At 40.7% G+C, this 21,750-nt stretch overlaps 1 protein-coding gene across 3 annotated transcripts in view; it reads right to left on the bottom strand.

Moving 5' to 3' along the window:
* The window catches only part of ZNF407 (zinc finger protein 407), a 456,036-nt gene that overhangs the window by 34,724 nt on the left and 399,562 nt on the right, over nucleotides 1–21,750 (bottom strand). Inside the window, exon 9 of one of the 3 annotated variants that reach the window (XM_037892939.2) lies at nucleotides 7,582–7,640. The exons of the other annotated variants lie outside the window; for them this stretch is intronic. Within the exon in view, the coding sequence (XP_037748867.1) occupies nucleotides 7,609–7,640 (32 nt within the window). The 3' untranslated portion in view covers nucleotides 7,582–7,608. The remainder of the gene's footprint in view (nucleotides 1–7,581; nucleotides 7,641–21,750) is intronic. 3 annotated transcript variants of the gene reach the window in all.

The following is a 21,750-nucleotide window of genomic DNA, read 5'->3' as shown; positions in this document are numbered from 1 at the left end:
ATCAATAGGACACAAATGCAAATTACCTTCACTTGTGAAAATAAAAAATTAATGTGGCCACACTATTCTTATTGGCAAACTATGAGATAGGATACAAAACATTTTTTTAATGTGTTAGGTGAACATTCTATTTCTACTACTAGAAAATTACTTTTATTCATATGCCAGCTGATTCAGTGCCATACCTTGTATTAGAATATTTAAAAGGAGAAATTGATGCAAAATGATTTTCAAGTACAATATTTTTCTTGGGACATTCCTTTTTAAAAACTGTTCAAATTTCTATATAATTGGACACAGTTATAAGCTCTGTCTTACAACTGGAGGGACAGTTATAACTAAGACTTCACTACAAAATATATTGTATGCAGTAATCCTGTATAGATAGTGGAATGGACTAGGTGAACTAATATGTTGTTGTAATTTCTAACATCTATGAGTCAGCGATGCAAATATTTATCTGCATAAATAGAACGCACTTTTTTTTACTTAACATCATTCATATGTTATTCTCACGGTTCATCAGAAAAATAGAATTTATTGAGAGACTTTATCCTTAACTTATATATCTTGTTGAGCTGTTGGTTTCTGAAACTATTTCTTGTTACTACAAGAGTGGTTGCATGATATCTTGAAGTAACCGTCCATTATACTCATGCAGGTCGGCAGTAGTTTACACAAAAAGGCAACATACCATATAAACAGGCAATAAACAACAGGCTGAAGCAAGCAAACATAGGTATAGACTATGAGGGCATTTAAGAAAAGGAACCACTTTTTACCATAGGGAGAAAGAGATGCTGCCATGGATCACTAAAGTATGTTAGCGTATGCATGGCATCCACAATGCAGAACAAATGTCTGTGAAGTGAAACAGAAAACAAACTCCATGTTGACAAATGGATGGTGGCTAATAGCACTTCTTCCATGGGATTACCTCAGGAGAGTGAAGAACAAATCCAAGGGCATTATAAAGCATATTTTGACAATTTTTCTGAAGTTACACTGTAGCATGTTACAGCCCAGAGGTTAAAAAAATTACCTTGATTGTACTATAATGTTCAATAGCCTTAGCTATAGCCTTTTATGATACTATAGCACAATGCCCTATAATTTGGATAACTCAAGGACCATACATTTATAGCTATCGCTCGCTGATGACTAATAAATGCTGGATAGCATATAAATGTATATCATATTAATAATATGTATTATCCGTTTCATATATATTTATTTATATATGCATATTAATATGTATTAAGCACCAATAACATTAAGCACAAATATTGTAACAGTGATATAGCCTAAACTGTCCTATATCATAATCCCAGTTAGGGAAGTAACTTCATGAACCAGTTCCTGGAATGCTAGTATCCAAAACAAAGATAAGGAAGGAACAGAACAACAAGTTAGGGAACTGGGACAACTGATGGGTTGGATTACAGTGACACGTAAAGAGATGTGTACCTTGTAAAATCATCATACAAATAATACCAGCTGAAATGTGCAACATGGGGAGCAAACCTTCTGTGTAAGACGAATATAACATCGCTGTGCAGGGCAGCTCCTCTCAGAGCCTGGTATGGTGTAGTACCTTTTACCTGTACCATATTAATAAACCTGACAGTGGTTATTTGGTCTCCTAAATATATTTCATAAGAAACTAAAGTGTGGTCAAGCAATTGACTATACAATTTATCAACACCTCCTAACCATTCATGATTCTAGTTGAAGATGTGAGGTTTAATGGTGGGAAAAAGATAGGATAGGTCCTAAACTGGTGAAGGAGAAGATGTGGGTCTTCTTGTGGTAGAGAGAAGAGTTGTGAAACTTGCAGATTTCATATGAAATTAGTGAACGTTATATGGGGTCCCTCCAGGATGAGAACACAGTCATCTGCAAATGCCTTCAAACGTAACTCATTGGCTTTGGCTTGTAATACCTGAAATGCAGGGGTGCTGGAACTAGCAGCAGCACCTCCTGGCTTAAAGTGGTTTCCATCATAGACAGGGTTTACAGTTTTGCTCAATGGCTCTCAGCACTCCCACTATAAAAACTGTTCCAACGGCACAGCTGAAATATACTACTGAAATGGGTGGCAGATAAAAATCAAGTAATTCCGTAGTGAATATATGTCTCAGCAAATCATAAGTATATGAATAAAAAATGTTAGTCTCATAGTTCAAATGTTTTCATCCTTTGCATTATTAGCTAAACCATGACCTAAATATGCAGCTATAGAAAGTCCACTGAACAATAGAGGCCTGATTCACCATTACATTATACTGGTTTTACACAAGTGTGACACTGGTGTCATGGAGTGGAGAATCAGACCCTGTAAATGGCATGCCAAAGAGTAATAATGCTTTCGATTTCAAGGAAATTCACGCACTCTGGGTATAATGATTGAACAGACTATAAACACTATTCTGATCTTCCATACAGCTGGCATATTTTTTTTTAGCTATGAAGAAGAATGCTCACACGTAGTTGATATTAGAAACTCCATTCACAAAAGGAAATCACCCAATGCAACTTCCAATGACCAAAGCCCCCAATTTGTATAGCTAAATTCTGCTTATCTGGGTTTTCCCTAAAGTTTAAACTAGATATGGCATCAGTCATGTAGTACTGCTGTGCTCTGTTAAACAGCTTCTATGTTTCATCTCAGAGGTGGCTGCTTTTCAGTGGTGGGTGAACAGCCTTCTGGATGTACTGGTAGTTTATAAGGTAGTTCAGAATCCTTTGAGATGAAAAGTGCTATGTAAAATATTAAAATATTATAGCAGATTTGGGATTATAGAATTAATTTAGAAAGATAAACTGTAAAACATAGTACTTGTTTTTTTCTGGATGAGACTAGTAATATTTATCACAAAGCACCCATGGAGCCTGAGCCAATCAGATTGCTTAACTAGCTTAAAATACTCAGACCTCATCTTTGTACAGCAATAATAGTGGACATACCTATTATCGCTCAGATGGGAAGAGATTCTGTATTTTTATTATTTTTAATTTAGCAGGGTTATTTTTGTAAAAATGTTGGGACATCTGTGGGTGCTTTATGATATACTAACACATGCACCTCACTGTCTCCTTTCTTAACAGTATGTTGTCACATTTGCAGTTTGGGCAAGACAGAATTGCTCATATTCCCCTCACAGCCCATCTGGTTTCTCCCAAGCTGCTCAGGCGACAACACGCTACAGAAAAAGCAATGTTATCAGGGGCACATAGCAAAAAAAAAAAAATATATATATATATAAAACATATTGCAGCATGTTTTGTCATTTACAATGCATCATAAAAAGTTACATTGCATCTGACCAACAACATGATGTAATGTAAAATGACGTGACTACATGAAACAACACAGCATTACTCAAAAATCTGAATTTCAAGAAATAAGCACAATGGGATCAATTCATTTTTTTACCATGTTTTAAATTCTGACAGAAATTAAGGCAGAAAAAAGGCAGGGAGATTAAGAGGTCAAATGCTTAATTTTTGTGGTGTTTACTCATTTTTTAAGGAAAAATCAAATTGGAGTAAATAATGCATTATGAAATCTGTATTGTATATCATTATCTATAATATTAAACAAAGCATAAGAAAGAATAATGGAAATAATATTAATTACTTTCAGAGCATGCATAGTGTAGCTGATTTTTTTCATGTTTTACATACAGTATAATAATCAAGTTATGAAAAAAACAGTGGGTTTTTAAAGACTATTGTCTTTTGGATTTGTTTTGATTTTTAATGGTAAGAGTACAAAGTAGAGCACTCTGTTCATTCCACAGATCTGCTTCTTAAGAATCAACATGGTGCACACCATGTGAACTGTCACATTAATAACCCTATGCTGATATTCAAATTTTCTGTCTTAAGCTAAAGAAAGATTGAATACCCTGCTGTTGTGTGGCCAAGATTGAAGAGGTGTCTCACTGACATTGTTCAAAGTTTATGAAAATATATGAATGCTCAAATGTCATTGGCTTTGCGCCTCCAACAGACTGTGGTTTTATGAGAAATCAGTCTTTTAATCAAAATGATTGAATACCTTAAGGTCGAATCCAAAGATATCAGTTAATATCTAGAAACGTGCTATTTCTGCAAATTTTGCCACACCGTACATATTGTGGTGCATTTTAAAGTGTTAATTTGTGCATTCCATATTGAAAATTGATCTTGAATTTTATCTTTTTGTCAAGCAAAAACATATGGTTACAAGCTCTATGCATTTTATGTGACGGCTGTTGAAGCTGTCACATGTGCAAACTTGATAACCGATGTGACACATACGCAAATAATTTGCTTGTTTAGTAACAATTCAAAGATTCATTATTCATGCAAAAACACATTTTTTTTAAATGATCAGATGGAACTAGTCTTCATTTTGCACAATCTAGTCTCATTGGTGTGCAAACAAAGATAAAATAAAGCTGGGAACTAAGTGGTATTAAAACAAATCCAAGAATATGGGTATTTTCAGATAATTATTGAACCAGATGGTGTTTTTTTGTTAATTCTGCCATCAGCCTGAGAACTTGATGTCTTACATCTGCACTTGGCAAAATAAATTTTGCCACTGACATTATTTCACTTTTCTTAAAATATTTCAATCAGTTTTACACCAAGATTTGCAAACATCTGTCACAGTACATGGCTGTAAGTTGAAATTATTTGAAAGAATTCCATTAAGAAAACACTATTTATCCCAAACAATTTTAAATGTATCATCCTTGTTGCTAAACCTTCTGAACTACTATTGCATGTGAATTAAAAAACAAACATACCGACATAGTTATACCTTAAAATTTGACAAAGGGAACCTATATAAAAAGTCAGTAAAGGGTTTCTGGTTCATTTGGGATGCCATCTTGGAATTTCACAATGTTTTAGTTTGCTTTTGTAAGGCTGAAAGATTAAAATGATCTTAGCACAAAATTAAACAAAATCCGCTCCCTCTGCCCCTCCCCCCCCCATCATCTTGAGATGGGTGACTAAATTACAGAGCTATACTACAAATTAAGTTAAAACAGATGATGGAATATAAAAAGAATAAGTCAGTCATGTTAATTAGAGACTATGTTATCAGCCCTAATAGAATTCGTCATAAACGTTATCACTCAAATATTGTACCTCATAAACATATGTGCTCAGTCACTTATGCACATTTGCCAACTGCATAGGAGTTTTAGATACTTCCTTTCTGTGATCTAAATCACAGTTGTTCTTGAAAACACAACTGTAGCAGATCAAAAAAATGCATAACTGGCTTAATTTCTTCAGTGTTATACTTCTACAGAAAAGCCCAAATAAGACCACATTTTTATGCATGATAATGGATAAACTCCCCCTTTTTGAGTGACTGTCCACTTTGTATTACCAACTGTACCAGAGCAATCATCAAGCTAGTCTCAAATACAATGTATGATCGCATTTTATTAATACTAAATATCATCATAGTGTGCATTTATACATGAATTCTGAAACAGCTGCAGTAAGATCCCAACTATGTTCTTTGTTGGTGAAATTTCATTACCAGGGTTTTACTATGCTAGCATTTTTGTATGGTTAATATGATAGAACATGCCTGACCTGCCAGCCCAGTTAAAGTCCTCTGCATTGTCCGCTTCAAGACATAAGGGTTTGATTCCCAATCCTAATTGCTTACTCCCTGGATTGACAGATCGGAGAGTTGCAGACCAGGCTCCGATTTAAGAATGAAAGCCCAGCTGACAAAATAACTGGGGGGATAATGGTAGTGACCCTCATTAGGAGTTCCCCTCAAAGCCTCTCACCAAGATCTTGATCTTGGATGGGGCACAAGGGAGTGCAGTAAGAAAGAAGACTGGGGTTGGGGGGGGGGGGAAATCACTCAGTTTGTGATGATCCAGCCCCCCCACCTCCATCGTAAATGGGAGCTGTTACTCAACATGCTGTGAAGCAGAAGGTGGTGCTGCATGGTGCTGAAGAGATTTTCTATGAGTGCTCCTCAGTCTGAAAAATGAGAGTGATGCTGTGAGACTTTAAAGGTGGTCGATATAAAGAGTGAAAACATCAGGTGTGGGACTCTCAGGGATCCTCCTGTACAAAGATGCACAGAACATCCTCCTCTCCCCCATGAAAAAAGAAGAAAATAGCAAGGGCTAAAATATTTAAAATTTATGTTTCTTTTCTGAAGCCAATGGTTTGTTTATTTTGTTTTTTTTAAACTTTTTTGGTTCCCTGTACAAGCCTGAGGTACTCAAGCTGGATATGAGAGTTATGAATACATGCGTTAAATGCAGTGCATGTATTTTTGAGGTAAACAACACTTACTGTGGCTACATGGATGATTTCGAACAGAAATGCAAAGTTATTTTGTAAATGTTAACTGAATACTATTTCAATACTGGTCCTGTCCATTATCATACAGTTGGTTTAAAAATAAATAAATAAATAAATGCATAACAAAGCTGTGATAAGAAAAACATTTTTTCCCCTTTCATAGACTTGGCAAAAACCATAAGTTCATGGCCTGTTCCCTTGCTTGCCAGTAGACAGCACTGAAAGTTATAAAACTAAAACAATTGCTTTCATTTATATCTCTTCCTGATTACTCTGATAGCTGAAATGACAGAAGAAGTTCAGAATCTGTAAAGCCTGTCACATTATAGAAACATGTCTCTTTAAACTAAATGTGAAATTCCAGTAATTGAAGTGATAAATCTAGTGTTTTTGCTGGGGTACTTTTGATGAGAACTATAGTAGTAAATTTGAAATTATTCTCCACTGTTACATCATGGTAAAAGCCTTTCCATTATCTGTTGTCAGTCACTAGGGATGGGCAAATAACTCGATTGTCAATCTAAACTGTGAAACCTAAAGTTCTGGGAATAATCAATAAAGGAAAAAAAAAACTCTCTATGATCTTCATATAATTCTTTAGAATACTCTAGGTTGTTTTTCCTCTTTTACTTCTGCACACCTCATTTATTCAAAGATATATTGGATATCTTAGAATATTTTATTTTTTAAACTAGTTACATGTCACCTTGTTTTCAAATGGCATATGAGAGTTACATTTCAAAAAGCATAAGCAGCTACATTGTGGTGGTGTCTAAATGAAATTTTATACAAGATACAGACTTAATTACATTAGCAATAACAACCACCTACATTTTATTATTGATTTTTCAGCCATACTATTTATTGCCTAATATTTCTACTTTAAAGTACATGATATTTTTTGGTCTTTCAGAGATTCAACATCATCTAAGAGTTGGACCAGAAGTATTCTGAACAGGAGCATAAATGAAAAACAAATACTGGGCACCCCACACTTGTTTGTAAAATAACTCATTGTGTACAATCTCTTGTCCAAAGCAAAAGTAATTAATCTTATCAACTGTACTGCAAGACAGATACAAAACACTGAAAGTACAGTATGAGCAAGGGACTGGGAGCACGGACTTAGTGTTCCATAGCTCTGCCACTGACTTAAAGTATGACCTTGGCTAAATCACTTAGCCGCTCTGTTCCTCATTTTATTCAATTTTACAATAGATCAAAAAACAACAATGGAAACCTTACCTCTCACAGGGCTGCTAATAGAATTAATTACAGTTTGTAAAGTGTCAGAGGATCTCTGGCTGAAAGGTGACACAGAAATGAAAGTATTACTAGCAGTATTCTTATTTTTGATTCCTGAAACAATATGGAACAAATTAGGTTATTGCATTTGTAAGCCAATGACTGGAATATTATTGCAGGTGCATTTTCCCATTCAGCTTTAAAAAATAAATTTCAAAACCTTTAGGATAGAGATACGCGTCAGCTACAGAATTCGGACCGAGATCAGACAACCAGCGGTTGGGGTCTCAATCCAAGATCTTTTTCCCTTATTGGCACATAATGGAAATCAATGCCAGTTGCGAAATTTGGGTGCAGGTACAGATTCTAAAATCCTCAAAGTTTAGGAGGTTCAAATCCAAGGTTTTCGTTCAGCCCCAACTCCACTTTAGATATTTTACAGAGAAACAATTGTTTGCAGTGAGAGAAGAAAATTACTCTTCTAGTTCAGTTTGATCTTTCCATATTAGAATAAGTGAACTAATTATGAGAAAAGTATTTGAAACTTCAAATACAATGATTCAAAAAGAACCAAAGGAAACATAAAAGAAAAATAACATGTTTAGCAATTTTGGGAGTAACTGCTGAAAATATTAAGGATGCTGAATACATTCATGGATTGAGATTTTAAAGTATTGATTGCTGTGCATCTGAAACAACCTTCTCTCTCCTCTCCTGCACTGTACACTTTTATCTGCCGGGTAGTCACAGACATCTAATAATAAAGTTGCGGCTTAAACACATGTCAAATGTCTTCTGTCCTTCTTTTGGTATAGCCAGACATTGATTTGTCAATACTGAAACCTTGTATGGAAACACCAATTTTGACAAAATTTAATCTGGAAGATTTAGTGGGACTAAGATGGAATTTCTGGTGAGAATATCCAATAGCCTGATGGTTAGGCTTCTGAGCTGGGATGTGACTGACTCAGGTACAAGTCCTTACTCTTCCTGATATGCACTAGGGACTTGAACCTGGCTTTCCCATATCTCTGGTGCCTGACAATTATGCTCCTGTTGGTGCTGTGCCACTTTGTATAAATGAGTAAATATTCATAGAGACAGATGACTTGTCTTCACTAGGGGGGTAAGTCGACCTAAGTTACACTACTCCAGCTACATGAATAATGTAGCTGGAGTCGACGTAGCTTAGGTCGATTTACGGTAGTGTCTTCACTGCACTGCATCGACAGGAGACGCTCTCTGGTTGACCTCCCTTACACTTCTTGGGGAGCTGGAGTACCGGAGTTGAATGGGGAGCTCTCTGCCATCAATTTAGCGGGTCTTCACTAGACCCACTAAATCGACACCTGCTGCATCGATTGCAGCAGTGTCGATCTCCCTGGTAGTGAAGACAAGTTTAGAGAAACCCCGTAATTTTTCACAAAATATAATTCTTGTTTTCCAGCCACACACTATGCTTATTCTGCATAAGAACAGCAAGAGCAAACACATACAATTTAAAAAATGTTACGCCAGAGAAGCTGGATGCTTGGCCATCTCTGCCTGAGGTCCAGATTCCAAAGTTTAACAATTTACGTTTGTGTTTCTTTGGTGCCCCAAAGAAGTAATGCACCCTTAAATCACGATATAGGAGCCATCTTCTTCTCAAGTGAATACACCTGAGCCATAAAAATGTGAACACCCATTTTTAAATTGTTTTATTGGCACAATTTTTGGGGTGTGTGCGTAAAGGCGCATGAGGTAGGGTGGTGAATCAAGGTACAAGACACAACTAATATTTTTTCATAGTGGGAAGAGGATGAAGGAAAGCGGTGTGGTGGAAAGTTGTACTGGGGCTCTCTGTGTTTCCAACTGATTATTTCTTTAAAAGTTCACACAACTACTCCCCCCACAACTACTCATCACTTAATCAGTATGGAAGTACAAAATGTCCTGCGGTGAAATATCCAGTCTTCTGTGGTAAAAACAAAGAAAGTTTCCCTTAAACCTTTATTTGAATTTGCATGGAACACACTTCCCTAAAATTGCTCACATGTCTCTGCATCTATTTTTCTTTTTAAATCAAGCATTAAATATGCATCTTGCCTCCCACGTAGAAGATCTGCAGCACAGGCAAAGTGCCTGTGTATTCAATTATAGGCTAAATAAATATAATGAATATTGAGAAATACATAAATAAATTAATAAATAAATAAGCAGATATAGGATCAAATTATTGGCAATATACATGCTCTCTCTCTCCTTTTATTATTACATTGTATTGTCCTAATACATACTCACTAGATTTTTATAAAGGAAACTGAAAAATCCAGATTGAAATAAAGCTTTTGATTTACATGAAGAGTAACCTGAAAGTAGGGAATTAGGTATTCAACTCCCATTCTTGTGTTAATGGTAACAGCATGTCTAATCACCCATGTACCTTGGTAAAATGTACTCCATTGTACTTAGTGATATTGAGCTAATTTGCAAAACTGTACATCCAAAGGTTTTATTTATTCGTTTTATTAATTTATTTATAGACATTTCTACTGTGTTCATCACAATAGTATCAGAGCATCTGAGTGTTAAGTTAGATTTATAGAAACACAGAAGAGGTATAATAGCTGGGAAAACTTTATTTTAATGACAATGTGGCCCTCCCAGAAACGATTTGCACTATGTGCTATATTTCTTCTAAAAATACAGAACAATCTCTTTCAATTAATGTTAAATGTTTAGAGCAATAAAATTAAAAAAAAAAAAAAGTTAAAATTGCCACTACATTTTTAAATCACTTTGGGTCCTAAACAGTCCATCACTGCCTTTGTTATTGAAGTGACTATGGGAGCTCCATCTGATTCTTTGGAGCTCAGTTCTTCACTGTGCCCAAGTTTTGCTTGGAAAAAGGTGGGATATGACAAGGAGATGATTATGGCTCCCTGATTCTCAGCTGCGCCGCCTCGGCATAAATTAAAGCTGTAGGGTGGTTGTTTAAAATTATTCAACCAGCATAAGCTCTTACACAGCCATGGATCAGGCAAAGCAGAGCCTCTGACATTTCCCACTCTATTTTCACCCTTAACATGCTTCTTGCCCTTCCCTCCCTGACATTCCCTTCCCAGCACCTGATAAGCCCAGTTGTCCCCTCTGTATTGCTATGGCTTCAGCTATATTAGAGAACGTGCATCAGAGTAACTAAAATTGATCTAGTTGTACTTGGTGCAAACTGCTAATACAGATATACCTGAATTGGTTTAAATCATGTTCAAACCAATTTAACTTAACAGGGTAAATTAGACAAAAATACAACATACAAATAGACCAAGGAAGTGGGGAGAAAAAGGAGAGATGGGGCTTAGAACAAATACAAATAATGTGAGTCATTATTATATAGCGAAGGGCTAGTTAGGATGGCAAGAGGGGAGTAGTAGACAGTCCCTGGTGGAGTACAGTGTGGAAAGCGAGACAAAAGAAGTGGATATTGAGGAGGGCTGGGATGCATTAATGCCATCCCTGAGCACTGCCAATATTTCAGCATGCAGAGTACGTGCTGATGCTCTATTGCAGTGGTCACCAACCGATCGATAGCGATCTCTGGTGGCAGCGCTATGCAGCTGCCACTAAGGCTACCCCGGCCCCACACTGCTCCTGGAAGTGGCCACTGCGGCCCAGGGGCGGGGGCATGGGTCTCCATCTGCGCGCTGCTCCTGCCTCCATTGGCTGGGAAAGCTGCGGGGGTGGTGGCCGCAGAGAGGGGCAGTGTGTGGAGCCACATGCCCTACGCCCTCCCCACCCCAGGGGCCACAGGGGCGCGTTGGCCCCTTCCGGGAGTGGTGTGGGGCTGGGGTAGGCAGGGAGCCTGCTTTAGCCTCACTGCGCCCACCACCGACCGGGAGCCACTGGAGCCAACCCCCATCCCTGAGCTCCGTCCTGGAGCCAGCACCCCATGCTGCCTCCTGCACCCCAGCCCCTAGGCCTGAGCCCCCTTCCAGAGCCAGCACCCCATATCCCCTTCCCGCACCCCGAACTCCCTGCACCAGCCCTGACCACATCCCAGAGCCAGCATCCTGTACCCCCTCCTGCACCCCAACACTCTGCTCCAGCCTGGAGCCCCCTCCTGCACCTGAACCCCCTGCCCCAGGCTCAGCCCAGAGCCCTCTCTCACACTGCGAACCCCTTGGCTCCAGCCCAGAGCCCACACACCGCCCCCCGAACCCTAACTTCCTGCCCCAGCCTGGTGAAAGCGAGTGAGGGTGGGGGAGAGTGAGCGACGGAGAGAAGGGGGTATGGAGTGAGCGGGGCGAGGCTTTGGGACAGAGGCGGGGCCTTGGGGAAGGGCAGATCTTGAGTTGCCCTTAGATTAAAAAAATGATCTTGGGCGTAAATGGGTTGGAGACCACTGCTCTATTGAATAGGTCAGCAGTGTGCAAGTGGCTTAGGTTAAGAGTGCCTTCTGGGGCACAAGTACATCAGAAAGTTGTTCAACTGGTGACATGGACAGCACCCTTGCTTGTTTTCAGGTACTACAGGTGCCCTTTTTCTTTGAAAATTAGGCTTAGTGGCCATTCAATTATAGTGTTTGCTTTTTAGCAAAGCCATCACTAAGTTTGTAAAACAGCTTAATTTTCATTAACTCATAACTTTTTGAAAAGTTCTCCTTCTAGACCAAAATTTCCCATGAGTGGTCTCTTCCCAAAGGTGATGTTTTCTGGAAAGTCTGAGGAAAGGCTAGGAACCCACTTTGTAATGCAACATTGAAAGACATATTATTCTCTCACTGTAAAAAATTGCCACACAGATAACTCAAAAACGGCTGAACACTGAAAATAGGCATGTAAGTAGTGTACACTAAGGAATACACCCACAACCTAGATTGTAAAAAAAGTTTAGACAAAAAGGAATAAAAGAATGCAAATTCACTTCTGAGCAGATTCTGTAGGTATCTAAGATTATTGTTGTTATTATTTTGGTAACCCAGACTAATAAAGCCCTGAAGTCTTTTGTGAGGCTTAATCTGCACTACAAAATGAATACCGTTGACAACAATCATGACACTGACCACCAAATCATGTTCAGTCCCTGTTCAATTAACACAACAGTTGACAATGATGTTCATACATTGTTATTTTGTAGGGCAGAATACATCTTTGTGATATTACAAGTCAACTCCAACTCAAAAAAGCACACAGGCTACTATTGGGACAACTTGTGTGACAGTTATATTGAAAACACACATACACACACACACACACAAAGTAAAAACCTCTAAAAAACAAACAAAAAGGAAATCTTTAAGATAATGAGACAACTGACTCTCTACTGTTGCAGTAAACATGGCAACTCTCAAAACTGATACCTTAGCACCTATTCAAATGTAAGTGTTCTTTTTTAATTGCACTGAAATGTACAATTAAAACTGTATTCTTTTTATACTAAAAAAAATTCCTAATTTCTGAACAGCAGGAATAGGAAAAACTTTGGGGCACGAAAAATTGCCAATCCTGCAATTTTAGAATTTCTCCAAAATTTTGGGGGACATTCTGCAATATTCTGCAAATTCTAAGCTGTCATCACAATGGGAAGAAGTGTAGTACCTTACACCATGAGTTGTCCTACTGAAGTCAATGGGAGTACTTGTGATATGGAATAAAGTACAATCAGTGTGAATAAGTATATCTCAATCTGGTTCAGAGTAGGTGGAAGAGCTGCTGCCTTGTTAGCCCTGCTTTGCAGAAAACATTTTTCAGTCAAACATTAACAGCAGCAGAGGGTGTGAATTCAGTCTTCCTCAAATCCACTCACCTCTGTGATGTGTCAGTTCTGTCCCCTCTCACATCTCATTCATTTCAGCAATGTCTGATATCTACAACCTAATTAGGAATCTTCTTAAACATGGGCAATTTATTTTTCTTTCAAAACAATAAAAAGATTTTAAAGATGTAAAAGTGATAATAATGCAACACTAAATTCACAGTGAAATCATTAAAAAGCCAGGGAATGCAAAACTTGAAGCTACCCATTTTGCAGCATAAGCTTGGTCAAGTTGCAAAAACTATATTTCTAAGGCATACATTTAAAGGCGATCTATAAAGGAACAATGAATTTATGGCCTTTTTTTTTCTTCTGTACAATGTCTAAAAAAGGTATGACAGTTTTTTTAAAGTGTTTTTCATCATATTGCCTTAGAAATATAAGAAATGTCAAGTTTGGTCTTCTCTGGCTTGGCTAGAACATACAATGGAAAAATAGATACAGACTAAAGGAATTCCTTGGAATCCATATGTTTCAGATTATGTATATATATATTTAGAGATGGATTGAGTCGTCAGTGTTCTGACTGGGATTAAAGCTAAGGTTCATGGAATAACAGTATTGAAATTTCATGAGCTGTGACTCAAAGCTAGAATTCTGGTTCATAACTGAACCAAGATCTTGAAAGCTATTCTTTTGTGATTTCAGCTCCAAACGGCAGAAATCTCATGAGATCGGCCATTCCTATGAGGTTTTGGTATCCAGATCACAAGTGGAAAATAGGTTCCTTTGAGTTATAGAATTGATCTGGAACAAAAATGAGGGGCTAATTAGGACCTTTGGATTTATCCACAAAAAACACTAAAATATGACAGATTTTGGATTCAGAGTTTTAATCTGTCTTTAATTAAATTAAAGTCATAAGTATAAATAGGGATTGAAAACAATATAAAAATGAAACAAGAAGAAAAGAAAATCATAAAATGAAAGAAAAGAAAGATATATGAAACGGAAAATGAGAAAAACTGAATAGCATCTACAGAACTCTCTTTAGAATTGTGGCCAATGTTTTAAATTCCATCCTCTTCTCCCTATGATTTTCTTTATTTCCAGGAATTCCAATCCTATCTTTAGAAATGTTGTCGGTCCATTGTTCAATAAGTTTATCAATTTCTCTAAGGAAGCAAAAGGCACTGATGCCAGCCTTTCAATATGGGAGAATTAGAATTCCTCCACCTACACAGCAAGAATCTCTTCATAAAATGTATTGCTAATGTACTTCTTTTGTGAATGAGACAGAATTTTGATTTCAATGAGATCATGCAAGAGTATTAAACTGCTGGACTCATCTAGTACTCTTTCCATTACTATCTCCATAAAGGCCAAATGCATGGGCACAACCACAAGTTATTCCCAGTATCAAATTTGCCAACATGGTATCTCCAAAACCCATTACCCCCACAAAAGTTATATCATAACAAGCTGCTTGAAATTCACTGTCCTGGATGCAATATTTTACAACTGCATTACATATAGTTTAGACTTCCTACCTGTAGTTTGAATAACTTGTAGAAATCGGTTATACTGACTGTCAGAGAAATTAGCATTTTCAGTTCTTTCCATGATCTGAAATATTCACTAATAACGTGGCCCAGATTCTCGGTTTCTCCTTTCGTGTATTTAGTGAGGAAAGTTCCGGGGGGGCGGGGAGGGGGGGGAAGGGGGAGGATAAGGGGGAAGAGAGGAGGAGGGAGGAGTTATTTTAGTCTGCAGTAACTCAAGTTAGTGTGGTGTGAAAATGCCTGTACACGCAATGCAATTCATTACAGCACACTAACTCCGCATTTATTATAAACTCTAGAGTGTATTAAGTTCAATGCAAATTGAGTTAGTTTGGTCAATTGTTTGTGTGCATACAATGAGATACCGCACACTACTTTGGCAGTCCTCCAACTGCTATCCCATCACTGTTTTTTGGGCCTCTGTTAGTGACCTGTCGTGCCCTCCATTGCTCCAGAGTCAAGTTGACTGGCTGTTCCATCCCACATTTAAAAACTGGCACGGGGACAAAATTTATCCATTTGCTCCTGCATTTGCACTGCTGCAATATTACTCCAGAAGCCTTACTACATGCCTCAAGCAGCTGCTTGGAGTCAGATGAGACCCTAGATCTCCTAGCCCTCTGGGGAGATGCATCTTGGGTCCAAACACTGGAATAAAGATCTGTGTGTGGACATTACTTGTCAGATGCCCATGAGGCGTCACAGCTGGGATACTGACTAGCAACAGGTGAAGAACAAACAGCTCAGGAGGACTTATTTTAAAATCAGGGATGCCAGGAAACAATCTGACCATGGAAATGTAGCCTGTCCATTTTTTGAGGAGTTGGACTGGATTCTGAGCAATTATACCACTACTGAATCCACGAGATTGGAACCTGCAGCCCCTCTATGCCTCCCCCCAGCAAGAATGAGCAGCAAGAGTCACTGGAGGAGGAACATGAGGAGGGCAGTGAAGAGCTCTCCCTGGAAAGCCAGGATCTCTTTGAGGGCAGCCATATAAGAAGCCAGCCAGACTCCCAGCCAGAAACCCAGGGCAGGACTGAGGAGGCAGATCTTATGGAGGAAACCCCAGCATGTAAGTATTTATCTCTACAATTTATTAAACTACACTGCTGTGCTACCTTCTGTTCCAGGTTCATTGGTGGTTGTGAGCTAGGAACCTTTCCGAGTCTCCAACCCTCACGTCCCTCTCTCGGCCCACATTCTCTGTTCCCCACCCCCAGTACACATTTTCAAAATGGCAGCTCCTCCGGCTGGACTATCAGTTCCTGTCTCATGCGAAAGCCCCAAACATCGACTGTTTACAAGCCCGTGCCATGGAGGACACATATCCATCTACCTATTTTCTTTTCCCCTTCCAGCAACTGTCCTGCCCGGTGAATGAACTCCTGCCTACCATCCCATTCACCTGATCAAAATGGTGGCCAGCAGCATGGCGCAGCTGCAGCCTGTCCCTCCCCTCGGCCCTGTGGCACAGTCAAATAATTAAAACGTTCAGTTGTGCAAAATTTAAGAGTTTTTTAGAAAGTGGTTACTGGAAAAGAAGCTTGGTAAGTGTTCTCAGTTTACATGAGGTAGACGTGAACATTGTGTGCCTGTAAAGGCACTAGACTACAGCTCCCTGCCCTGTAACAGGCAGCATTTGTACAGGAAAAGTAGTTTACGTTAGGGACAGCAAAGCCATACAGCTCTTAATGGATTTTTACAGTCTTACAGAGAGAACAACTGGGAGCAGTTAAGGCTTCAAACAATCAGTAAAGAACCTGATCTATTTTTTTCTTTGCACTTTCAGCATGTCTGAAGGGGAGATAAAGCAGAATTTAAAACAGAAATTGCTTAGTTTTGGCCTGGACATTATGCAGAATAGCTGCATGGTCACTTTAAGCTCTGCTCAAGCTAACACACAAAAACCCTGGCTTCCGCAATGCATCCCGCAATTTGCAACAAGAAAAATCCCAGAAATTATGCTGCTCAGTAGCAAAGCAAAGGACGCAAATCTGATGGGACCCAACCGCAAATGTTGGGTCTGGGTCAGGTTGGGTGGCAAACAACTGGATTTTCTCAGACTAAGGTCAGCTCTCCTCTTCCTGCCCATGGGGTCGGTGCAGGGACAACTGAATGCCTCACTCTTGCTGGCAATCACCACCTCTCTGCACTCTGTATGCTGTGGTCTGGAACAAGTGTGCCTGCCGAGGCATAGCAGGGCCTCTCACTCTGCAGCACACACACAGAGCAGAAGGGGGCGGCAAATGGCAGCAGCCAGGCAGTAGGACAGCCAACCCCAGGGGAACGAGGAGGTGGCTGTGTCAGGAACTCAGGTTCGGGGGGAAGGGTTAGGATCAGGTCAAAAAACAATTTGACTCTCTTGGCCTTGGGTCAGGTGGGCACGGGTTTGGGTCGGGTCCAGGTTGGGACTGGGATACCTTCCCAGAATGCCATGTATTTAGTATGAAGCAAGCCCCTGCTGTGCGTGCACAAGGATGTGAACTGAAAGAGGGCACAGCTGTCCTGTGTGCACACTATTAGCACAGCTAACATAGAGTACACCAAATAGCGAGTGTCAACTCAGTGTGAACTAACTCCCCTGTACTGACAAGGCCTAAATTTGTATCTTCCTGATTCTGGACTTGATTACTTTAAATTGCACCCAACACGGACTTGCTGTAGGAAAGCATACTCTGGCTGCAACCCATTCCTCCCTGCTTTTAATACACACCTGTCATAAATATAAAGGGAAGGCTAACCACCTTTAAATCCCTCCTGGCCAGAGGAAAAACCCTTTCACCTGTAAAGGGTTAAGAAGCTAAGACAACCTCGCTGGCACCTGACCAAAATGACCAACGAGGAGACAAGATACTTTCAAAGCTGGAGGGGGAGAAAACAAAGGGTCCTCTCTGTCTGTGTGATGCTTTTGCTGGGACCAGAGCAGGAATGCAGGTCAGAACTCCTGTAAAGAGTTAGTAAGCAATCTAGTTAGATATGCATAAGATTCTGTTTTGTTTAAATGGCTGATAAAATAAGTTGTGCTGAATGGAATGTATATTCCTGTTTTTGTGTCTTTTTGTAACTTAAGGTTTTGCCTAGAGGGATTCTCTATGTTTTGAATCTGATTACCCTGTAAGGTATTAACTATCCTGATTTTACAGAGGTGATTCTTTTACTTTTTCTTTAATTAAAATTCTTCTTTTAAGAACCTGATTGCTTTTCATTGTTCTTAAGATCCAAGGGTTTGGGTCTGTGTTCACCTATGCAAATTGGTGAGGATTTTTATCAAACCTTCCCCAAGAAAGGAAGTGTAGGGCTTCAAGGGATTTTGGGGGGGAAAGACATTTCCAAGTGGGCTCTTTCCCTGTTCTTTGTGTAACACTTTGGTGGTGGCAGATTTTAACCTAAGCTGGTAAGAATAAGCTTAGGGGGTCTTTCATGCAGGTCCCCACATCTGTACCCTAGAGTTCAGAGTGGGGAAGGAATTTTGACATGGTAGTAGCGGTGGGATTTATTTGAAATCAATTGGAGATTTTTTGGGGGATCATTTTGAACCAGAAGCACATTAAGATTTTAAAAGGACACCCCCCCACACACCTTTGGGCTGCTTGAAAGCAGGTTTTAAGCTGAAATCAGTTAGAGTTTTTTGTCTCTGCCTGGGGGCCAGAGCAGAGACAAAAGGGATTTGTCTTTTGTGAGCTGGAGTTTTCTCTACCTAAAGGCAGGGTAGTTAACCTCCTGCAGGGAAATTCACAAGTTCTTCACAGACCTGAAGAGGTGAGGTTTTTTTAGCTAAGAGCAGCTAGAGGGTTTTTCTGTCTATTTGCCTGGAGACAAAGGTGTTAGGTTTTTTTTTTAAAAGGATTTTTCTGTAGGCTGACAATCCCTATCAGAGAACACCAGTATCCGGTGACAGCACAACCTATTTTTTTTTGACAAGCCAAGTTTTTTGTTTGTTTGTTTGTTTTATTTCTAACTCTCGGATGGAAAGTTAGTTAAAAACAGAGAGACAATCATGACAGAGCCCAAGGCAGAAAAAGCCAAAGAGGCTGCCCACAGGAGAGCTATGGAGGCAAAGGAAAAAGAAATGGAAGCATGCTGAGGAGGAAAGGGAGGCTGCCCACAGGAGAGCTATGGAGGCAAGGGGCAAAGAACTGGAGGAGAAGGAAAAAGAGAGGAAGCATGCTGAGGAGGAAAAGGAAAAAGAGAGGAAGCGTGCACTGGAGATGGAGAAGGCAGAGGCTCAGCAGCATAACAATCCTTCTCCAGGTACCGCTTCACATCCCAGGAAGTTCCCCACCCACAAGACAGGTGATGATACCAAGGCCTTCTTAGAAAACTTCGAAAGGGCCTGCTTTGGTTACAGCATCTCTACAGACCAATACATGGTAGAGCTGAGGCCGCAGCTCAGTGGACCGTTAGCCGAGGTGGCGGCTGAAATGCCTAAGGAACACATGAACCAGTATGAACTGTTTAAAACCCAGGCGAGAGTCAGAATGGGGCTAACACCCGAGCATTCCTGTCAGCGGTTCATAGCCCTAAGGTGGAAACCAGACGTGTCATTTACCCAACATGCCTACCACATTGTGAAACATTGGGATGCCTGGATATCAGGAGCAAGTGTTAAATCTCCAGAAGAGTTGCTCTTTCTAATGCAAATGGTTCTTAGAGGGTGTTCCTGAGGAAATAGAAAGATACATGCTAGATGGGAAGTCCACAACTGTAATCGAGGTGGGGGAGATTGGAGTCAAATGGGTGGAGGAGGCAGAAAAGAAAAAAAACTAGTAGCAGTTGGGGCGAATATCAGAAGGGGCAAACCGGAACAAAATGGGTGGAGGGAGGAGAACAATCCTGGTCGCGGTTGGAGCAGATACCAGAAGGGACAACCTCAGACCACACCCTATTACTGGGGGCAGCCCAAGGCCCCAACTACACACCAAGGAATACTCCAGACACCTTATCGTCCTGCCACACTGTTCTCCAGCAACCCACTTCGCCCCAGTGACCAGTCAGCTGGACGATGTTTTAAATGTAACGAGCCAGGGCATGTAAAGGCCAACTGCCCCAAGAACGCCAACAGATTACAGTTCATTGCACCAGAATCACACCAGAGGCCCTCAGGTCCAGATACCTCCCAGATACCCTCAGAGCGGAGGGAAACTGTGAGTGTGGGCGGGAAGAAGGTCACCGCGTGGAGGGACACCGAAGCACAAGTGTCGGCTATCCATGCTTCCTTAGTAGACCCCTATTTAATCGACCCAGAGATCCAAGTGACAATTCAACAATTCAAGTCCAACTCTTTCAATTTGCCTACAGCCAAGTTGCCGGTCCAGTACAAGGGCTGGGCAGGAAGGTGGACTTTTGCAGTCTATGATGATTATCCCATCCCCATGCTGCATGCTGGGGGGAAGACTTGGCCAATCATGTGAAGCTAGCCAAGAGGGTGGGAATGGTCACCCGCAGCCAGGCTAAGCAAGCTGTCATGCCTAGGACCCGGTCAGAGGTGATGGAACCGGACCCCATGCCAACGTCAGCAACAGCAGTAGTGAATCCAGTCCCAGAGACCCAGACAGAGCCAGCCCCAGAACCGGAACTCGGCGGAACAACCAGCACCAGACCCACTGCCAACACTGAATCCAGTACTTGCAACCCCAACACCAGAGGGCCCCACAGAACCTGCACCAGCAGCAACAGATAACCCTACACCAGAGGCTCAGCTGGAGCCTGAACCCCAACACTGTGCACCAGCGGAGAGCGGTTCACAGTCAACAGAAACAGCCCCATCCCCTACATTGCTTCCAGAGGGACCAAGCCTAGGTCCACAATCCAATGAGGAACTGATGTCTCCAGCATCAAGGGAACAGTTCCAGACCGAACAGGAAGCAGATGAAAGCCTCCAGAGAGCTTGGACGGTGGCACGGAGCAACCCACTGCATCTCAGCTCTTCTAATCGATCCACATTTGTTGTAGAAAGAGGACTTTTATACAAGAAAACTCTTTCTGGTGGACACCAGGAAGACTGGCATCCTCAGAGACAGTTGGTAGTTCCAACTAAGTACCGGGTAAAGCTCTTGAACTTAGCCCACGATCATCCTAGTGGCCATGCTGGGGTGAACAGGACCAAAGACTGTTTGGGGAGGTCATTCCACTGGGAGGGAATGGGCAAAGATGTTTCTACCTATGTCCGGTCTTGTGGGGTATGCCAAAGAGTGGGAAAACCCCAAGACCAGGTCAAAGCCCCTCTTCAGCCACTTCCCATCATTGAAGTTCCATTTCAGCGAGTAGATGTGGATATTCTGGGTCTTTTTCCGAAAAAGACACCCAGAGGAAAGCAGTACATACTGACTTTCATGGATTTTGCCACCCGATGGCCGGAAGCAGTAGCTCTAAGCAACACCAGGGCTAAAAGTGTGTTCCAGGCCCTAGCAGACATTTTTGCCAGGGTAGGTTGGCCCTCCGACATCCTCACAGATGCAGGAACTAATTTCCTGGCAGGAACTATGGAAAGCCTTTGGGAAGCTCATGGGGTAAATCACTTGGTTGCCACTCCTTACCATCATCAAACAAATGGCATGGTGGAGAAGTTTAATGGAACTTTGGGGGCCATGATAAGTAAATTCGTAAATGAGCACTCCAGTCATTGGGACCTAGTGTTGCAGTAGTTGCTCTTTGCCTACAGAGCTGTACCACATCCCAGTTTAGGGTTTTCACCATTTGAACTTGTATATGGCCACGAGGTTAAGGGGCCATTACAGTTAGTGAAGCAGCAATGGGAGGGGTTTACACCTTCTCCAGGAACTAACATTCTGGACTTTGTAACCAACCTACAAAACACCCTCCGAACTTCTTTAGCCGTTGCTAAAGAAAACCTAAAGGATGCTCAAAA

This window comes from Chelonia mydas, chromosome 2, assembly GCF_015237465.2.
Source record: "Chelonia mydas isolate rCheMyd1 chromosome 2, rCheMyd1.pri.v2, whole genome shotgun sequence".
NCBI classification, from domain to species: domain Eukaryota; kingdom Metazoa; phylum Chordata; order Testudines; family Cheloniidae; genus Chelonia; species Chelonia mydas.
Note: the sequence above shows the minus strand (reverse complement) of the source record. Positions and strands in the feature narration are given on the sequence as shown.